General features: G+C 42.6%; 1 protein-coding gene across 1 annotated transcript in view; it reads left to right on the top strand.

Moving 5' to 3' along the window:
• Window positions 1-356: 356 nt before the first annotated feature.
• The window catches only part of KIAA2012 (KIAA2012 ortholog), a 126,910-nt gene continuing 108,122 nt past the window's right edge, over window positions 357-19,144 (top strand). The window contains exons 1-3 of the mRNA XM_061148997.1: window positions 357-758; window positions 2,117-2,401; window positions 18,351-18,510. Coding sequence (XP_061004980.1) covers window positions 675-758; window positions 2,117-2,401; window positions 18,351-18,510 — 529 coding nt within the window. The 5' untranslated portion in view covers window positions 357-674. The remainder of the gene's footprint in view (window positions 759-2,116; window positions 2,402-18,350; window positions 18,511-19,144) is intronic.

Genomic DNA, 19,144 nt, shown 5'->3' with positions numbered 1-19,144 from the left:
TCGCTTTAGGTGACCTAGATGACTCCTCTGAGTCTGTTAATGCTTGCTTGACAGTGAAAGGCTCTCATAGCCGAAGAAGGGGGAGACACTGTCTACCAGCAGGACAAGTCCTGTAACAGCAAAAAATATCCCAACATGCCCCTCATCCCCGAAATCAGGACTTGAAATCTGAGCCTGGTCCCTTCGATGTCCACGTGACCCTCCCTCCCCACAGGGTGTGAACTGCTTTGCCTAGTCCGGCTTGAGGGACTTCCCGTCCCTGTGCTGCCATGGCAACCAGGAAACAACCTCCGGTCCCAGTGAGAAGGAGGGTGCTTGTGGCCCAAATCTGCCGATGCACACGGCCGGTACCCGAGCAACGGGACCGGGGCACAACAAGGGTGCCGGCGAAGGGGAGGGAGAGGGCTGCCCAGAGAGCAGACAGTCCAGGGCTTGAGGAGTCTGGGTGTGTGGTTTATTTTTTCTCCCGACAAAGACACACACTGTCTAAACTGTGTGGCTAGTTGTTATTAAGAAGCTGCTGGACGAGTGAAAAAAATGTATTTCATCAAAGGCCCAGTGTTTGTGGTCTTCTTGGGCTCACTGCTGAGCTCAGGAAACCCTGAGGTGTGACCAGCTTTCAGCCTTCAAAACCAAGATGAACTGCCCTTGAGAAGGGTGTTCAGAGGAAAACCATGTTCACCCTCTCCCTCCTGAGCCGGGGACATGGCAAGCTGGTCCAGAACAAACAGAAGTTCGAAGTCTATTTTGAACCGGAGGTGAGTCTTACCGATGAATAAAAGCATATTTGGGGGATGGGAGGGGAACGTTCTGTTTTTTCACTTGGGGCTGAGCCCTCTGTGTGTTGGTTGGTTTTGTTTCTGAGGTGGTGGGGGTCGCCGAGAGATCATCCCTCCTCCTTGGTGAAACTCAAAAAAATAAGGTAGTTTGCTTGACCTACGGAAGTTGCCACCTGGGCCCTTGTCCTCCCCCTCCCTCATTGATTTATGGCCTCATTTGCTTTAGACCAGAGGAGATTCCACGTGGTCTAGAATTGGGGCGGTTTGGTACAAGACCAGAATTTCCACCTGGGTTCTAGGCAAGCTGATGGATGTTTGGGTTTTTAGACATCGTGTTCTGTGGTTAAAATGCTGAGTATGTTCGTGCCAATTCAATGGTTTCCTTGAACCTTCTGGAATTCAACCCACAAGGACTCATATTTAATATAAGCAAAAAAAAAAAAAATTTTTTTTTTTTTTTCATTTTAGAAGATTTTTAAAGAGGTGGCAAAATTCCTTTGTTGTACTGGAATTTTATTTCATTGAATCCTGCCAGGAATAAGAAATCCACTGGGGGTGCTTTGAAAATTTTTGAATCACACAGAGAGTTCCATTGTCATGGTAGTTTGTCATGATATTTGACCTTCACTGTATTAAAAGACATATAAAGTTTCAAAGGACCTCTGTGGCCAATGGCATTCACTTACTTACAAGTTATGTAACTACTTTATAGGCTCCTAAACAGCCAAATTAGATAACATTACATAGCATCTGGAATGTATAGGAATTCTCCCTGCATACGGCTGAAGCGATGGGTTGGAATGGTTTTCTCCCATTTAAACTGCCAGCTACTCCAGGTCTAATTTCAAAGTTATCTGCTGCCCTTGGTAATTCTGACTACTTTCTTGCATACCAGGAAATTTTAACTGGCCTAGAAGCCACATTCTACCCTATTCAAGCCTCCAGGCATAAAAAGTCTCTCTTGAAAGTTATATGGGGTAAAAGAGAACCATGCCCTGTGTTCTACTAACTCTGAGAGGTGGAGAACAAAATCAGTTGCTAAAAGGAGTATAGGGGTTTGGAAAAGAATGGATACATGTATATATATGGCTGAGTCCCTTCAATGTTCATCTGAAACTATCATAATATTGTTAACTGGTTATACCCCAATACAAAATGTTTTCGGTGTTAAAAAATAAATAAATGGAAAAAAAAAAAAAGACTGTGTTCGTGACACCATGTGAGCAATTCAGGGAAAACCAGTCACAGACAACATGTTAAACACTTGTCCAGGCAGTATTTGCTGTGAAAGGGCCTTCCACTGTGGGCCAATTTAAGGTGCTTTGTTTCCAATGCAGGATTACTTGAACTGGAAGTCCCCGGAAGATTACATCCTGGTCAGCAAACCACAGGATGAGGGCAACGCTGACCAGCACACGTGGAGCCTCTTTCTTCCTAAAACATTCAGCACTAGAAAAGGTGCCCTGATCCTCTACTCGGAAGGTTTGGCTATTTCAGCATGGACCCCCGAAGAGAGGAGAAAAGGCCCCTACTGCCCCAAAGGCCGCAGGAAGAGGCCAGATCTTGAATTGCGCACACTTCAGGACCTCAAAGAAGCCATCCTGGCGTACGGAAGGAGACAGGTAAGCAGAGCAGTGTCCAGGGCTCAGAGAAGGCGCTGTCCTATGTGTCTAGAAGTCCAGCTACAGCCTTGAGTATAACTTCACAGATCCTAGGAAGCTCTGAAACCCTCAGATTTCCATTTCTTCATCTCCAGAATGGGACTGTACTCACAGCACGCCACTGTCATGAGGCTTAAATGAAATAATCTACATGAAAGGGCTCTGGAAAGCATGTGAATTGAAGTGAAAGTCGCTCAGTCATGTCTGACTCTTTGCGATCCCATGGGTGGTAGCCTATCAGGCTCCTCTGGCCATGGAACTGACCAGGCAAGAATACTGGAGGGGGTTGCCACTTTCTCCTCCAGGGGATTTTCCCTACCCAGGGATGGAACCCTGGTATGCTGCATTGCAGGCAGATTCTTTACTGTTTGACCCACCTGGACTATATCATTATCGTTTTGTGTTTTCCTTTCCATTATATTACACAAGGTCCTTTTCAGAATTCAGGCAGGTCCTGCCAGCAGACATTTCATCAGCATCCTTGAAATCCTGTCTCATAGCCACAAGCATCATCTTCACACCTCTGACATTCTTGGCTTTGTAGAAAGGAGAATATTTTAAATATTTACCTTGAGCCCTACAGCATCTGCAGGATAAGTTAATGACTTTTTCCACCCTGAATTTAATATTAAGGGGAAACCCTTGTGCTCATTTTTCTGATTCATGATTTATAATCTCCTATGAGATGTAGATATGTCCCCTGATTTATATATCAGCATTGCATCAGCCCTTTGGTTGAGGCCATGAGAGAGACTGGGATGATGTATCACTTCATGAAATTCTAGGTCATAGATGGTGGGAGACTCCCTAGTTTAAAAGTTTCTGCTGGCTTTTCTTTCTCCATAGGATAAAGTCATTAACTTCTATTCCAGGCCCTTCATGTGCTGGCTTTCTCTTTCATTTCTAGCCATATCTGCCACTTGTTCTAACCACCACCATGACTATGGACCCCTCAAGGCCCCATCCATGTGAAGAGCGCACCATTCCACTAATATCTTGTGCCCTTTTGTAACTCTGCAATTTTGCACATGCCTCTACATCTGTAAAACTCCTCTTCATCCTTCAAAACACAACTCCACTATCATCACCCATTGAAGCTTCTCCCACTTCCCTCGACAGAGCTATCCCATTGCTCCTTCCTCTGTGAGCATTCCCATACCATCAGACAACGCAAGTCATCTCTGGTCCATCAGCTGCCATCTCCTTGAGGGCAGAAACCACATCTAAATCTTAGTTTCCAGAAAAAAAATAGTGAGTACCCATAAATGTCTGTGAAATGGATGAATCAGTCATGCACAATACCCTCAATGTGTTTTAAATCATCCCCCAGTATCATTATAGTGCAATTTATCATATCCCTCCAATGATGAATTTCCAAAAGGAAAATTTCTCTGCCCCCTCTCCTTCTTTCAAAATGTTTCAAAGAAGCTTAATGACTTTGACCAAATGCCCAGCTGCCCTTGATATTAAAAATCATAAATTCTTTGATGACAGGAAACCAATTGTTGCTGAATACTTATAATTATATTACAACTATTATTGCATTGAATCTTCACAATGACCTGTGAGATGTGGTTTCTCTTGCCCCCGTTTGTAGATGAGGAAACTGAGGCTTGGAGGAGTTAAGTGACTTGTCCAAATTCTCAGAGCTAGTGAACGACAGAGCCCGGATCACACCGAGACGGCCTACCTCTCCAGGCCTTGCACTTCACCCTGTTGTCTGTGGCCTGGGAGGGCCTCCGGGAATCTGTGTCAGCCCTTGGCCTGTTCGCCCTCACAACTTCTCCTCCCCCTTACCTGACTCCACTCTGTATCACAGTGGGATTGGCCACAGGCTGCATGTAATTCCAGAGACATCTGTGTCAACTGGCTTCTAATTGAATTTGCCACTGGGTGACACCGGAAGGAGGTTGGAGAGGGAGAACAGAAACACCTGGGTGTTTCTCTCCTCCAGTCCACCCGTGGTGGTCAGAAGTACCTCCATCACCTCTGTGGTCCAGCTCCAGGAAGGCCCATCGTGGCTGCAGGTTCCTCCAGGGGACCTTGCCAGCTACTCCCTCGGCCCTAGGGGTCAGACTGGCTTCCCGATGTTAGTAATCTCAGTGTTGCCTCAACATCCTTTTGGCTTCTGAGCTTTCTAGTCACTGGTGTAATCAATTCCCTGAATTAAATTCCTTCTATGTTTAAATATTTAGAGTGGTTTCTGTTTTACTGGGTAGACACTCATATGTAGGCTGACTTACTGCCCAGAGCAAGAATACCTTCTACAGTTTTCAGATGCTTGTCCACATGGCTGAAATATTCCGTACAACAGGAATTATTTCTTTATAAAGTAGATGAGGCGTTTGGGGGATGGCTTCATTTTTAGTTAGACCTGGGCTCAATGGGAAAAAGAAGTTCCCATCTTTCTGAGGTATCCATCGATCATATTGACCACATTCAGTTCAGTTCAGTCCCTCAGTCGTATCTGACTCTTTATGACCCCATGGACCGCAGCACGCCAGGCCTCCCTGTCTATCATAAACTCTTGGAGTTTACTCAAACTCATGTCCATTGAGTCGGTGATGCCATCCAACCATCTTATCCTCTGTCGTCCCCTTCTCCTCCTCCCTTCAATCTTTCCCAGCATCAGGGTCTTTTCCAAGGAGTCAGCTCTTCACATCCGGTGGCCAAAGTATTGGAGTTTCAGCTTCAACATCAGTCCTTCCAATGAACACCCAGGACTGATCTCCTTTAGGATGGACTAGTTGGGTCTCCTTGCAGTCCAAGGGACTCTCAAGAGTCTTCTCCAACACCACAATTCAAAAGCATCAATTCTTCAGTGCTCAGCTCTCTTTATAGTCCAACTCTCACATCCATACATGACCACTGGAAAAACCATAGCCTTGACTAGATGGACCTTTGCTGACAAAGTAATGTCTCTGCTTTTTAATGACTGCTTTTCAAATGTCTCTGCTGTCTAGGTTAGTCATAGCTTTTCTTCCAAGGAGTAAACGTCTTTTAATTTCATGACTGCAGTCACCAGCTGCAGTGATTTTGGAGCCCAAAAAATAAAGTCAGCCATTGTTTCCACTGTTTCCCCATCTATTTGCCATGAAGTGATGGGACCAGATGCCATGATCTTAGTTTTCTGAATGCTGAGTTTTAAGCCAACTTTTTCACTCTCCTCTTTCACTTTCAAGAGGCTCTTTACTTCTTCTTTGCTTTGTTTATAAGGGTGGTGTCATCTTCATATCTGAGGCTATTGATATTTCTCCTGGCAATCTTAATTCCAGCTTGTGCTTCCTCCAGCCCAGCATTTCTCATGATGTACTCTGCATATAAGTTAAATAAGCAGGGTGACAATATACAGCCTTGACATACTCCTTTTCCTATTTGGAACCAGTCTGTTGTTCCATGTCCAGTTCTAACTGTTGCTTCCTGACCTGTATTCATATTTCTCAAGAGGCAGGTCAGGTGGTCTGATATTCCCATCTCTTTCAGAATTTTCCAGAGTTTATTGTGAGCCACACAGTCAAAGGTTTGGGCATAGTCAATAAAGCAGAAATAGATGTTTTTCTGAAACTCCCTTGCTTTTTCGGTGATCCAGCAGATGTTGGCAATTTGATCTCTGGTTCCTCTGCCTTTTCTAAAACCAGCTTGAACATCTGAAAGTTCACAGTTCACGACTGCTGAAGACTGGCTTGGAGAATTTTGAGCATTACTTTGCTAGCATGTGAGATGAGTGCAATTGTGCAGCAGTTTGAGTATTTTTTGGCACTGCTTTCTTTGGGATTGGAATGAAATTGACCTCTTCCAGTCCTGTGGCCACTGCTGAGTTTTCCAAATTTGCTGGCATATTGAGTGCAGCACTTTCACAGCATCATCTTTCAGGATTTGAAATAGCTCAGTTGGAATTCCATCACCTCCACTAGCTTTGTTCATAGTGATGCTCCTAAGGCCCATTTGACTTTGCATTCTAGGATGTCTGACTCTAGGTGAGTGATCACACCATTGTGATTATCTGGGTCATGAAGATCTTTTTTTGTACAGTTCTTCTGTGTATTCTTGCCACCTCTTCTTAATATCTTCTACTTCTGTTAGGTTCATGCCATTTCTGTCCTATATTGAGCCCATCTTCACATGAAATGTTCCCTTGGTATCTCTGATTTTCTTGAAGAGATCTCTAGTCTTTCCCATTCTATTGTTTTCCTCTATTTTTCTTTGCACTGATCACTGAGGAAGGCTTTCTTATTTCTCCTTGCTATTCTTTGGAACTCTTCATTCAGATGAGTATATCTTTACTTTTCTCCTTTGCTTTTCACTTCCCTTCTTTTCACAGCTATTTGTAAGGCCTCCTCAGACAACCATTTTGCTCTTTTGCTTTCTTTTTCTTGGGGATGGTCTTGATCACTGTCTCCTGTACAATGTCATGAACCTCCATCCATAGCTCATCAGGCACTCTGTCTATCAGATATAGTCCTTTAACTCTCTTTCTCACTTCCACTGTATAATTATAAGGGATTTGATTTAGGTCATACATGAATGGTCTAGTGGATTTTCCCCTACCTACAAATGTACAAACAGAACACTGTGGTCTAACTCCAGTGAACAGAAGGAAAATGGTGTGAGTAAATGAGAAAGGAAAGAAAATGTTTGGAATAGTAATAAGGCAGGAATTTAAGATTAGAGGACATGGTAGATTAAAATATAAGGAAAAATAACTCAAGAATGAGTTGGTATTAAAAACAATGAACACAGTCAGAAGAGAAGAGCTTTGGAAACTACAGAGCACCATCTGATTACAAGAGCTATAGCCTGGCAAGAAACTTTTAAAATCATAATATCCAGTGCTGAGAAGGCTATGGGGAAATGAGCTTTCTCATACAGTAGAAGTACAAATTCACGTGACATTTCTAGAGGGCGTTTTGGCAAAAACCTAAAAAGGGTTAATACTCTTTGATTTAGCATTCTATTTTTATGAAGTTGCCTTAGGAAATAATCAGAGATGTGGCCAAAGATTCATGCACAAGAATGTTTACTACACGGTTATTTACCATGCAAAACACTGAAAATAATACATGTCCAACAATGGGACATCGATTAAATACAGTCATACAATGAATTTGGTGTCAGGCAATAAAGTCATGTATTACTTATGAATAACATGAGAAAATACAGTGTATTTTTTAAAAGCAGGTTAAAAAATAGTACTCATTTAATAAAAATACCAATATTCATTAACATTTTTTAGTACTTATTATGTTCCAGCCACTGTTCTAAGTACATTTTATTATATAACTCAATATACTTTCTGTCAATTGTAGGGGTGGGTACTATTATTATCTCATTTTAAAAGTAAGGAAATTAAACCATAGAGAATTCATGTAATTCACTCAAAGTTATACAGCCATGTAGATAATTACACCAAAATTCAAGACTAGACAGTATAGAAAATATCACTTCTTGAATATAATCCCAATTTTTAAAAATTAGTTATACAAGCAGGAAGATACACATCAAAATTCAACCATGGTGGTGAGATTATGTCATATTTTTATTTTTACATATCCTTTCATAAAAACATTTTTTTAAGTCATGGGATTTAAAAAATAAGAACCTATGGCCTTGAAAGAGTAGTGAAAAGTAGTCTCCAGGTTGACCGTAGAGAGCCAGGTAGGATTGGGCAGGGAAGCGGAATAGAAACAGTGCTATAAATTGAGCCCTGCAATCATCACAGCATCTGTTCCTTGGGGTCAGTATTTCATCATCCGAATAATATAGTATAAGAGTTAAAAACATCACACTCAAAGCAAAAGAGCCAAGATGGGGAGGGGGTAAAAGAGAGGATGGGTAATCAACAGAGCAGTGCTGCTCACAGAAAGATCTCTCCTGGCTGAGCTGTGAATCAGGAAATCTACACAACGCAGGCTCCACTCAGACCCGTGAGAAGCAAGGCCATCGCAGGAAGGTGAAATCAAATTTTTAAAGCATCTCACACCATCTCCACTTCTATATATGGATCTAATGACAAGCATGCAGCAATCCGTCTGAGTTTTATAGCCCAACACACACCTACTCTTTAACTTTCTTGATGGCCCAACTTCCTAATGAGCAAAGATAAATGCTAAGTCAAGACATTAGATGTCAGAGTTCTTACTCTTCTAGATACACACAGATATGTTGCTTTGGTTTAAAAAAACAAAACAAAACAAAACAGAAAGAAATACTGTTCAAACATTCTCAAAGCTAAAACCATGAGGCCTCTAATTCATCCATCTTCCCATCATGTATTTGAAAATCAAATAACTATGAAATCTAAATAACCATAATTTGGGGTAGTATCTAGATAACAATCAACATGATGCTTTTGAAGCCTAGCAGAAACCTCAAGTACCTCTCAAATCATCAGAAAATGTAACTAATTTTCATTGCTTTAGCATTTCTTATTCTTATATTTTTAGAAATTTATAAGTCCAGTAATATTTTTAAGTGTCTAATATGGTACTTGACTAAATAATGTATTAAAAATAATTTGTTTAAAAATTCATTTCACAGAGCACCTCATTTCTTTATCCCATTGAAGAATGAACAGGATTCAGTTTACTATAACTGATTTCAACCAAGGTTGTATTGTGTCTGCCATCTCCCTTATAAATGTGGTTACACCCCCTGGAGGAGGGCACGGCAAGCCACTCCAGTATTTTTGCCTGGAGCATCCAATGGACAGAGGAGCCTAGCAGGCTATAGTCCATAGGGTCGCAAAGAGCTGGACACAATTGAAATGACTTAGCACACACACACACTTAAAAGCATTGTCAACCTTGCTCCGCTGATTCCATACTGCCTAATCTCTGTATTCAAGGCGCTTAACTATCCAATGGGTGTTTACAGTCATTATGCAGCCCACAAAGGTACCTTCAGGCTTCTATTTTATCAAGTAATATTGTGATAATGTTTTTTGAATAAAGTTTATTTTTCCCATCCTAATTATAATGTCAGCTCATTATATAAAATAGAAAGATATAGAAAAGTAGGAGGAAGAATACATTATCCTTTCAGCCAGTGATCAGGAAGACAAAGTTCGTTTGCAAGTCCTGAATAATTACCTGCTACTGGTTTGATGGTGTCCCTAAGAAGTGCTCTGACAGCCATTAACAAGGTGTCAGAGAGTTAGTCACTTAAGTCGTGTCCAACTCTTTGCAACCCATAGACTGTAGCTTGCCGTGGAATTCTCCAGGCAAGATTGCTGGAGTAGGTTGCTGTTCCCTTCTCCAGGGAATCTTCTAGACCCAGGGATCGAACCTGGGTCTCCCACATTGCAGGCAGATTCTTTACCGTCTGAGCCACTGGGGAAGGTGTCAAGAGGGGCACCAAAGCAGCGAGGGGAGAGTGACCGGACTTCACTCCTTCTGCTAAGTGTGCTCCATGTAGGCAGCTCCTGAGCGGCTACACTTAGAGCTTTTAGCAAACTAGAAGTAGGAAACATCAGGAGAGACACATGGGTCATCCGTGATGATGAAGTCAAAGGTTTTATCAATGATAGCTAACATTTATTGAATGCTTGGCATAGGTCAGGCATTTAATCTCTATAACTGCACTCAATCTGCACAAGTTTATGAGTGGTGTGCCACCATTACCTCCATAGTGTAGCAGGAAAAATGGGGGCTTGAGGTTAACTAACTCTCCCAAAGTTATATATCTAAGTGGTGGAGCTAGAATTAGAGCTTGGACAACTGAACCCAAATCGCCACTCTTAATACCTAGAGGGCCTGATTTTGAAGATTCCATACGCTCCAAGGAAAAGAAACATCTCCCCATCTTTAACAGCATTTTTTTAAAGGACTCTGGTTCTTCCCAACACATCCTTTAAAACCCTTGACTATACTTCTAGGAACACAAATCAGGTTTTCATTAAAACCAACCTGGGTTGTAGGTAACATGTTCGAGTAAGCCATACATATGACCCAGTAGGCTTGGCTGTATGTATTTCATCCACTGGTTCCCTGGTATAACCATTTGATGGAGAGTATGTATCAGTTCAGTTCAGTTCAGTTCAGTCGCTCAGTCATGTCCGGCTCTTTGCAACCCCATGAATCGCAGCTCACCAGGCCTCCTTGTCCATCACCAACTCCCGGAGTTTGCCCAAACTCATGTCCATCGAGTCGGTGATGCCATCCAGCCATCTCATCCTCTGTCGTCCCCTTCTCCTCCTGCCCCCAATCCCTCCCAGCATCAGGGTCTTTTCCAAGGAGTCAGCTCTTCACATCAGGTGGCCAAAGTATTAGAGTTTCAGCTTCAACATCAGTCCTTCCAATGAACACCCAGGACTGATCTCCTTTAGGATGGACTGGTTGGATCTCCTTGCAGTCCAAGGGACTCTCAAGAGTCTTCTCTAACACCACAGTTCAAGGGCATCAATTTTTCGGCACTCAGCTTTCTTCACAGTCCAACTCTCACATCCATACATGACCACTGGAAAAACCATAGCCTTGACTAGACGGACCTTTGTTGGCAAAGCAATGTCTCTACTTTTTAATATGCTATCTAGGTTGGTCATAACTTTCCTTCCAAGGAGTAAGCATCTTTTAATTTCATGGCTGCAATCACCATCTGCAGTGATATAATAACAGCTAATACTTAAGTAATAGGCAAACACTTAAGTAAAAGTATTGCACCCATCAGCATTCTAAGCACGTTATACTAATTATCTCATTTAATCCTCACAACAACTTTATATGTACTTTTTATTGTTGTAAAATATACATAAACATAACATTTACCATTTTAATCAATATAAGTGTACAGCTGAGTGGCAGTAAGTACATTCACCTTGTTATACAACCATTACCACTATCCATTTCCAAAACTTTTTTTTATCTTGCTAAACCAAAACTCTGTACACATTAAATAGCAATCCCCTATTTCCCATCGTTCTAATCTTTATGTCTATGAATTTGACCATTGTATGTACCTCATAAGAGTAAAATCATATGGTAGTTATCCTTTTAGTATTTTGTGATTGGTTTATTTCATTTAACATAATGTCTTCAAGGTTCGTTCATATTGTAGCAGGTATCAGAATTTCCTTTCTTTTGAAAGCTGAATAGCACTTCACTATGTGTATATACCACAATTTGTTTATTCATTCATCAGTTGATGGACACTTAGCTTGCTTTCACATTTTGGCTATTACGAATAATGCTGCTATAAACATGGGTGTACAAATATCTGTCAATGTCCCTGTTTTTAATGCTTTTGAGTAAAAACCCAGAAGTAGAATTGCTGGGTCATATATAATTCTATTTTTTTGTTTTTTGAGGAACCGCCATACTGGTTTCCTTAGCAGTCACTACATCGTTTGACATTCCTATTAGTCTTGCCCAAGGGTTTCAATTTCTCCAAACCTTCAATAACCCTTGTTATTTTGTTTCTTTATTTTTAAATGATAGCTCTTAATGACTGTGAAGTGGTATCTCATTGTGGTTTTGATTTGCATTTCTTAATAACAAGTAATATTGAACATCTTTTCATATGCTTATTGGCCATTTATATATCTTCTTTGGAAAAATGTCTGTTCAAGTCTTTTGCCCACTTTAAAATCGGATTGATTTTTGTTTTTGAGTTGTAAGTGTTCTTTATACATTCTGCATATTAATCCCTAATCAGATATATGACTCGAAAATAATTTCTCCCATTCTGTGGGTTGGCCTTTTCACTCCCGATAGTGTTCTTTGATGCAGAGGAATTTTACATTTTCTTTTCTTTTTTTTGCCACATGGCATGTGGGATCTTAGTTCCCTGTCCAGGGATTGAACTCATGCCCCCTACAACAGAACCATGGAGACTCAACCACTGAACCACCAGGGAAGTTCCAGATTTCACATTTTCATAAAGTCCAACTTATCTGCTTTTTCTTCTGTTGTCTGTTCTTTTGGTGTCATATCCAAGAAATCATCACCAAATCCAATGTCATGAAGCTTTTCCCCTAAGTTTTATCCTAAGAGTTTTATAGTTTTAGCTCTTATATTAACTCTACTTTGAGTTAATTTTTATATATGGTGCACGGTAAGGATTCAACTTCATTTTTTTTTTTTTTTTTTTGGCATGCAAGTTATGTACTTTCATCATCCTTATTTGACAGAAAGACTGAGGCACAGATGGGTCAAGTAAAATTCCCCAAACCCAGACAGCTAGTAAAAGATGGAGCCAAGATTCAAACTGAAGCACGCTGAGTTCTTCCAGGAACTGAAGCTTCATATTTTCTGATTTCAATTCTAGTTGTTTTATCTTTGTTTTTGTGGCTTATGACTTGTCAAATCTTTGATACTAAATGGTTTGGTCAGGAATCAAACCCTGTTAGAACATTGCAGCTTTGGGAAAATTCAAACCACTTTATGATTCTCTTCTTAATGGCCTGATATCCAGTAACACATAACCACCAAAGATATTTGGGAGAGATAGTATCATTTACACAGACTCTCAGAAATTAAACCTGCAGAGAAAGAGCTGTCTGAAAGTGGCACTATTTACACAAGACTGATGAAAGTCAGGCTGGGGTTGAGAAGTCTTTTCAGGCACAGCTTCAAGTGGACACACGCCTCTCCCCTCCCCACCTCACCCTCACCTTGACTCTGGTTGCACTCACATGGCAGCCCCAGGTCTGGCTACTGCACAGGCATAACGACAATGATGGTCACTCTCTGTCCTAAGGCTAGGTCTTCGCCGGAACACACGGACTCTACGTCTCAGAGCAGGAGACAACCGGCTTCGCTCCTCTGGAGAGAAGGACTTCTGACTGGAGTGGGCAGCTTGAGGAGACAAGTGGTCAGCAGAAAAGTACAGGACTATTTGGGGGATCTCCATTCCTCTGAGTTAACATCTTGCATAGTTATTAAACAATGCCTCGAACATTGCCTGACACATGGCAAATTCTCAACAAATAGCTGTTAAATGAACACAGTAGTTGCCAGGGTGTAGTGGGGGGGAGGCCATAACCTCTACCCAGCAGGGGTGGGGGGGTACAATGTGATCAAGGAGGCAGATTTGTGCCCCCGTGACACTTGATACGAGGCAGCCTGGGAGAGGATCTAGACTACAATTTATTAATATGCAGTCAAAGTATAAAGACAGTAGAGACTAATTGCTTCTAACTGAGAAAATCTAGAGTGACATCTTGGAGGAGGTAGAATTTGAGCTGAGTCTTATGGTAAAAATCATTGGAGAGAGACTCTCTGGGCATGGGTCAGTGAAGGCCCAGAGAGGAGAGAGGCAGAGGAAAGTCAGAGTAACTAGACAGGTATGGCTCTTACCTGGAGACGTGGGTAGGGTCAAGTTACAGATGGCTTCGCCTGCCAGCCCTGGGATATCTGAACCTCCCTCTTCGTCTCTCTGTGGACTCCTGCGTACAAAGGCTGGCCACCCTCTGTGGTACGATGGCAGCTGGCGATCCGGGTGTTTCTTGTCTTCCTGGGGACACTGGCACCCTGCCACCCCATATCTGCGAGGCGGGAGCATTGCACATATGGGCTCCTTCCATCTTCTGAAAACCCTCGCCTGCCAGGAGTGGACTGACTTGACCATGACAGCCAGTGGGGAACGAGGGCCAGATGCAAGGGCAGCGCCCTCACCCCTCTGCACATGGGGGCCGGAGGACACCGAGGAAAGGGCGGGCCAGAGTAAGCTCCTCATTAGAGGACGCACAACGAGTGGAAGGTGATTAAGAGAGCCCTCTGGGCTTCCCTGCTGGCTCAGTGGTAAAGAACCCACCTGCCAATGCAGGAGACGTGGGTTCCATCCCTGGTCTGGGAAGATCCCACATGCCACAGAGCATCTGAGCCCCTGCTCCTCAACTACTGAGTCTGTCCTCTAGAGCCCTGCTCCACGACAAGAGAAGCCATCGCGGTAAGAAGCCTGAGCACTGTGACAAAGAGGAGCCCCCACTTGCCACAACTAGAGAAAAGCCCTACAGCAAGGAAGACCCAGCACAGTCAGAAATGAATGAATGAATGAATTTTAAGAGAGAGAGATGTACACATTAATCACTCATTTCAGAAGAAACCAAAAGCTGGAGTTGATTAGCAAAGCCAAGGCAGGCCTGAAAAGCCTGGAGCCATCGGCAGCCACCCTCCTGCTGTCGTGAATTTCCCCGTTCCAGAAACTCCCTTCCTGGATCCCTTCTGCCTCCTTTCATGTTTTAGAGTCATCTTTGGTAGTTAGAGGTCCAAGATCATGTTGGAGAAGGAAGAGAGAAGTATGCAGGAACTATGTAAGGGCAGTGGGTGCAATAAAATATCAATACATCAATTTTTAACATGTTTTCCATTTATAAATATCTATTTATGGAAATTTTGGTTCTATAAAAAAGAGAGAAGTAAAAACTCTCTGTAACCTTATGCCCAACACTCTAATATCATTGTTTTTAAAATTCTAATGTATTTTCTTCCAATGTTTCCACCATGATTATACATTTATAAGATAAACTTTTATGAGATTGCCAATATAATATACATTCACTCTGCTTTTTGCCATTTTTTCCACACATTGGAAATGAACAGGTTTAACCCTGAGTGAGTTTTTCAGTAACCTAAGCAGGTCTTAGACCTCTGGCAGTGCTTCAATTCATGCAATGAGATGTGAACTTTATCAACCAACTTCACAGGCATAATTTGAGAAATTACCAACCGGAATCAGAAAACTAGAAAAAAAAAAACTTAAAGAAGCTGTGGTAGGCGGAATAATGGCCCCCCAAAGATGTCTACATCCTAATCCCTGGAATTTATGAATAAATTAGGTTTGATGGCAAAGAGAAGTTAAGGTCACTAACCAGATGAGCTTGAAACAGTGAGGTTATCCTGGATTATCTGGACAGATACAGTATATTCACAGGGATCCTTAAACATGGAAGAAGGAATCAACAGAGAGAACCAAAGAGATGGCAGCGTGAGAAGGACTCAGCCCATTGTTGCTGGATTGGAAGATGCAGGAAAGGGTCACAGGCCAACGAATGCAGGCGGCCTCTAGAAACTAGGAAAAGCAAAGGAACAGATCCCTCTCCAGGGCCTCCGGAAAGCCCTGTAACACTTGATTTTATCCCAGTGGGACCCATTTCAAACTTCTGATCTCCAGAACTGTAAAATAACAAATTTGTATTGCTTAAAGGCGCTACAAGGGGAATTCCTTGGTGGTCCAGTGGGTAGGACTCAGTGCTTTCACTCCACTACTCTAGGTTCAACCCCTGGTCAGGGAACTAAGATCCTGCAAGCCAAGTGGCATGGCCAAAAAATAATAATAATTTAAAAAGAAAGCCACTGAATGTGTGGTAATCTGTTACAGCAGCAATAGGAAATGAACACAGAGGCCAAGATTAGCCTTCAAACTTGAAGCAAAAATGTACCAAGATGTGCCAAATTCCAGGGTAAGGAATTTCCTAAATCTCTGCCCCATTGAGCAAGCAGCCCAGTAAAGCTCCAGAACCAAGCAGGAGCTTCAGAAATGCACACTGCTGAAAAACAAGGAGCTCTTGTCCACTTCAGAAAGTGCATCATGCCATTTGCCCGGGGCCACAGCACCTCAGAGGAGTCTCGGTCTTATCACATTTAGAGGAGAATCATTGAAAGCAAACATTTATGGGAGGAAATAAAGTTCCAGTTCATCCAGAAAAGGCCTTATTATGATGACTCCATATTACAGGGCTTAACACAGTGCCTGGCACATAGAAGGTGCTCAACAAATTCTTGCTACATGACGAATGAAAAAAAATGGAGTGAGTGAAAGAACTCAAGTCATTTTGTGTTCACTGCCCTCCCTACAACTCACCCTCTCATGTTCTTTGGAAAAAGCCTCAAGATCCATGTGGGGCTGAATTTTCCAGGCTCTGTTTGCATTTGAAGTAAACTCATTTTTTGCCATATAAACTTTCTAGACATCAAGGACCAGTTAATGTTCTGTGCCTGGATTCCATGCATTCACTTAATTAACAAGTTCCAAGAAAATAGAGTCAATTGAATAATAAGCCATGCTTTCTTTCACCTTTTACTGAATTTATTTATTAGTTATCAATCTGCTTTTTTTGTTGCTTTTTCTCCAGTGCCTGGCTTTAGAATTGCTTGATAAGTGAATGAATGAATGAAGGCCTTAGATACCTGTTTATCTCTTCCCAGCAGAGGAATTCCTTCATTTCATGGACTTTGGCATTCCAGCCCTCTCTTAAGCTAAAGAGAAGTCCCTGGTGGTCCTGAAGCCTGAGCGATGGCTGTGGGCGTCCACTCTGTGGCATTTCCATCTCCTGAACCAATCAGAATGTGAGCAAACCGCACCTTTGTGTAGCAGGGCCAGCACCCAAACGCTAAAGCCTTCCTCTCACCCATCAATCAGGTTTTAGATGACCATATTCTTCTTGTTTCCTTTCTCTTTTTTGTTAAACTATAAACCTTCACTGGTAAATTTGCCAAGATATGACAAAGAAACTCAGGCCAGTATCTTACTAACCGCATCTAAGAATGGGGATTACCTGGTGCGTATGGAAAGATTGACTAGAGAGTGGCATGAGGGAATTTTCTAGGCTGATTAAAGTGTTCTATATTTTATTTTGTGTGGTGGCTACAAAGGTGTATAATTGAATTGTCAGGTTGTATTAAATTGAATATTTAAGCTCTGTGCATATTATTAAATATAAATTATTACAGTATACTAATGCATATATATGGAATTTTAAAAGATGGTAACGATAACCCTATATGCAAAACAGAAAAAGAGACACAGGTGTACAGAACAGACTTTTGGACTCTGTGGGAGAAGGCGAGGGTGGGATGTTCTGAGAGAACAGCATTGAAACAAGTATACTATCAAGGGTGAAACAGATCAGCAGCCCAGGTGGGATGCATGAGACAAGTGCTCAGGGCTGGTGCACTGGGAAGACCCAGAGGGATGGGATGGAGAGGGAGGCGGGAGGGGGGATGGGGATGGGGAACACATGTAAATCCATGGCTGATTCATGTCAATGTATGGCAAAAACCACTAAAATACTGTAAAGTAATTAGCCCCCAACTAATAAAAATAAATGGAAAAAATATCATACAAAAAAATAAATAAATAAATATAAATTATGCCTCAGTTTTTAAAAGAGAAGGATGCTGAGAGCACAATCAGTTCATCAGTCAAGAGTGCTGTGATTGATTGGTGATGTCTGCCAGGCACCACGGAGGGATGAAAAGAGATATCAACACAAGTACCACATGTTTGCTATTCTTGTGTTTGAGGGAGTTTCTGCCTCATCTTAGTGGTTATGATATTAACTCATCTACCTTAAAGGATTATAATGAGGTAAAAGTTATTTATATTTATATAAAGCGCTACCTAGCCAAATGTAAGATGTTATTGTTCACATTTATCTGCCATGATGACTCACAGTGGCTTTGGCAGGTGGGTACCCAGAAACTTCTCCCTGGCTGAAATGAAATGCTGTCGAGCCAGATATTTTCAAACTGCAGGGCTCCCCTTGAACACGGACAGAGCTTGTCTGTCCCATTACTCATATGGCAAACATTGAATGCTAACACTGACTTATCAAGCTATCTTTCCCACAGCCATACAGCGCTACTTTTAAGGTACTGATTTCCACAGGCTAAGCTAAATAGTCTGTTTTCCTTTGAGGCTCTTTATCCTTTTCTGATGCTCTGTCTCAAGATGGGGTCTGGTAGTTCTCATTTCTCCTTCTCCTTCCAACTGCAAATCCACAGAAGACTTCCAGAGCTTTGCTCCTTGGGCTCTTGGTTTATGTCTGTTGGCCGTGGCATCCATTTCTGGTGTCTTCCAGCATCTATCAGGAGTCTCCCGGATTACTGATGAGGATGGTTGTGCTAGCCAGCCTGTATCACTGGGGGTCTCCGGGCTCAGCAGCCCTGCTGTTTCTTGACTGGTGTCCCCACAGAGAGAGCAGGACAGAGCCTGGCAGCCGTACCTTCACTTCCGAAGCCAACCAGAGAGCCAGGGCCTGCGGCAGATCCAACCTGGGTACTCAGCCAAGAGATACCTCCGCGGCCTCTTGCGGACGTGGCCCCCTGGCACCATATACAAGCTCCAATGTGCAGGTCAGTGGGGACGTGGGAAGAGGTGTGCCCTCAGCTGCCCTGCCCCGCGTTCTGGTACGAGCGTGTGTTTTCCATGAGTGTCTGAAACATCAGAATTTCAGGCCCAATTCTGTGTTAAAGGTGCTCGATCTTGTTAGCCTGCAAGCAACCATCACACCTTTCGCCTCTCCTACATTTGCGGAGGGATGGCAGCCTGAAGTCTTGCCTTCCCTCTAGTGCCCCTCAGCAGCCTCAGGCCCCTCATCCGGAGCAAAATACGCTTCCCAGGCCTACCCACTCAGAGACTCCATGTCCTCCAGTTCAATCTCGATCTTTTACAAGAGAAGGAAAAAGAGCCCCATGGGGTTAAGTAATAATATGTCCAAGGTCATTCAGCCAAAAGCAGTGCTGAGACTGGAAGCCAGGTCCTGCCCACGCCTCCGACACCACAATCTTCCCAACACCACTGCTTCCCCTTCAGAGGGGACCTCAGATCCCCTAGGAGGTAGAAATGGTAGACTTTCTCCTCGAAGATGGTGGCTCTCCAGCACTACCCACCAGACAGACACCCTGCTGCTGAACAGACACCCCAAACGCACTCTGTGAAGGCTTGAAAATAAAAGCAGGCAGTGGCTGGGAATTAGAATTTCCAGTT

The sequence above is a fragment of the Dama dama genome, chromosome 8, assembly GCF_033118175.1.
Source record: "Dama dama isolate Ldn47 chromosome 8, ASM3311817v1, whole genome shotgun sequence".
NCBI lineage: Eukaryota > Metazoa > Chordata > Mammalia > Artiodactyla > Cervidae > Dama > Dama dama.
This window is presented reverse-complemented; position numbering and strand designations above follow the sequence as displayed.